At 46.0% G+C, this 2785-nt stretch overlaps 1 protein-coding gene across 1 annotated transcript; it reads right to left on the bottom strand.

Annotated features, from left to right (window-relative positions):
* Positions 1-444: 444 nt before the first annotated feature.
* On the bottom strand, positions 445-964 carry LOC119329618 (early nodulin-93-like). Its single transcript, XM_037602683.1, has 3 exons — positions 901-964; positions 717-778; positions 445-630 (listed from the first exon to the last, which is right to left on the bottom strand). Exons 1-3 carry the CDS (start codon positions 962-964, stop codon positions 445-447), a joined length of 312 nt encoding a protein of 103 aa, XP_037458580.1.
* Between the last annotated feature and the right edge of the window lie 1821 nt (positions 965-2785).

Raw genomic sequence — 2785 nt, 5'->3', positions numbered from 1 at the left:
CAGCCTTCCAGCCACCTTCCCCAGTCCTTGCATGCTTGATGCGTTTCAATGGAGACCAGGAGAGCCGTGAATTCATGAACCACATACGACAATACAATTGCCTATTTAATTTCACATCTCTTGGCTCTCAAATAGACAAAAGTATCAATGACGGTACTGGTCCATATGTATTCCGAATAAGCGGACTGGTACACCATAAGATAGGTTCATTAATTCCTCCAACAGGCGAAAAGCCCAACTTTGCCCAATTATACATCCATGATCAAAATGCTGACAAAGAAATTGAAAGTAGAATAAGTGCTTCGTGTGATGATGGTGATTTGGATGGTGGCTTAGATCAAAAAATAATAAAAATTCTCTTAACCATGTTAGAGCAGACATGTGCGGCCGTACGAGCCGCAGTGTAGTTTATTGCGCACTACTAATGGATCTTTTATAGCGTAATCAGTGGAAGGAGGTGTTCTTGAGGTGGTCTGGCGCGTCCTCGAAGGAGTGCTTCCTGGCCATTAAGAGGATGGTCTTGTCGGCGATGATGAAGTAGGCCATCCCGGCGACGGTGGAGATGATGAGCGCCTGCCCGGTCGGGTTGAGGTGCGCACTCTCCCATGGCAGCATCCTCACGCTCGCCAGCTGCAGAGAAATCGCACGGACGACATCAGATGATATTCTAAAAAATGTAGGGCGAGTCAGTGAGTGGTTGCTTCTAATGGACTCACGGTGGGGACTGTGGCAGCGATGGTGGCGACAGCCGCGGCCTTGGCTCCGGCCATGGCAGCCTCTGCAGTTTGATTAAATGGTAAACCCGGTGTGACAGGATCAAGTCATGTGTCGGCACAGAGAGAAAGCAGCAAAAAAATGGCAAAAATGCATTGGCCTTAGGAGCGGGTCGCCGTTGATTACCTTTGGAGCAGCACTTGAAGGCGGCGAGCCTCTCGTCGAGGTAGGCGCGGGTCACCGTAGACATCTTTGCGGGAGAGAGCTTGGTGCCGAAGGAAGTGAACTAGTAGGTAGTGAACTCAAGTACACGTAGCTGTAGATCAGTAGTAGTGTGAGTGAGATGAGATGGATGAACAGCTAAGGCCAACTCCAGCGCACGATCCCAAACGGATGTCTGGTTTGGTCTGTTTTCGTCCGTTTGGGGCGGTAATGAGGTAGTCAATGTCCGCCATAGTTTTAAATAGCCGACAGCAGGGTGTCACTAAATGGTCACCTTCACAAATAGCCCGCTTTAGCCCGCTATAGTTGATTTGTAGGCCCGCTGCTATTTTTCATAGCCCGCTATTTAAAACATTAATGTCTGCTTGGGGCCGTTAGGTTGTCGGTGCGCCCAACGCACAGCCGCACCCCGAATCATATCCGAGGTGGAGGTGATTAAAAAAATGCAAAAACTAAAACAAAATACCAAAAAAAATGCAAACATAAAAACAGAAAACGTAATTAAACATCACGGCCAAAAAACGGCCCAGTTCCATAGTCCACATAGACATAATCTTTATCTCTTTATCTCTTTATCTAATAATCTAATAATCTAATAATCTAATAATAATAAAAAAGCTATTGCTTCTTGCTCCTTAATTTTCGTCCGTACTTGCGATCCTAATTTTCGTCCGTTGTCGTACGTCGTTAGAAGCAGAAAAATCCTTCCGCTGCTGTGCCTTGTTCAGTTTAGAACGAGGCATCCAACTGAGCTACACCATGTTTTTGTACGAAGGAGAGATTTTGATTCCCTATTACATAATCCCACATCGCTTTCTTGTACACACATAAACCTATTTAAATACGGCTGCAAGTTCAAATCAATAAGCCAACTGGGATCGATAGGCAAGGGTGAGAAAAGGAATTAGAACCGAGGCGAGAGATGGATGGATGATGATAATGAGGAAAAAGATACACCGTTGGGGCGAAATCTCAAAAGGATGAAGGTGGATGGATGATGACCCTGAGGAAAAAGATATGCAGCAAGGAGGGGTGTGCTGTGTGTGGTGAGAGCATGAGTTGGTTGGGCTGTGACGCCATGGCCGCCGCCGAGCGTGTGTGCGTGCGTGCTACGATGGTGCGGGGGCGGACCATGGCGGAGTCAGCGCGCTACCCCCGATGGCCCGATTGAAGATTCGAGTTTGTACAGCTAGGGTAGCGTCTCCATTGATCAATTTACCTTTCATCAGTTGATCCCATAACGCTTTTCATTATTTATATCATAACGCTTTTCCACAGAATATTCGGAAAGGTGTGGCTACTCTCAGGTGTGCCCACTCCCGTTATCCTGACCATCCAAATCACTCACCATGCGTGCAAGAGGCTGTTCTGGTGCATGGTGTTTGCAGAATTAGTGAGGGAATCTGAGAGCATTAGTTTTTTTTATTCCTTGACCACCTAGCTGTGCAGCCCTATATCCTAGACATGTAGCTCACATGGCCGACATGCATGGCACTGGTAGACAAGTCACTGTAACTTCAGAACTGCAGTCAAGTCTAGCCGCTCTATTCTTTCGATGTGCATGCCAGCTCGTGTTTTTTTCCTGCCTTCTGCATTTTGATGCTGGTAGTGATTAATTTTCAAAAGTGAAAATCTTCGTCAGATCTGAAGTATAAGCCCAAAGTTTCAAAATAACAAAAAGACATAGGTGTCTCCGCCACAACAACAAAAGACAGAGTGACTTGTGCATACATTTAATGGCATATTTATCTGAAGTAGTAATCTGGGAGAAGACAAGAATAAACAATATTTTGCCTAGTTTGAACACTACATTACGTTTCTGAACCACGGGCGACATGTATTCTGTAGG

The sequence above is a fragment of the Triticum dicoccoides genome, chromosome 7A (assembly GCF_002162155.2).
Source record: "Triticum dicoccoides isolate Atlit2015 ecotype Zavitan chromosome 7A, WEW_v2.0, whole genome shotgun sequence".
Taxonomy (NCBI): domain Eukaryota; kingdom Viridiplantae; phylum Streptophyta; class Magnoliopsida; order Poales; family Poaceae; genus Triticum; species Triticum dicoccoides.
This window is presented reverse-complemented; position numbering and strand designations above follow the sequence as displayed.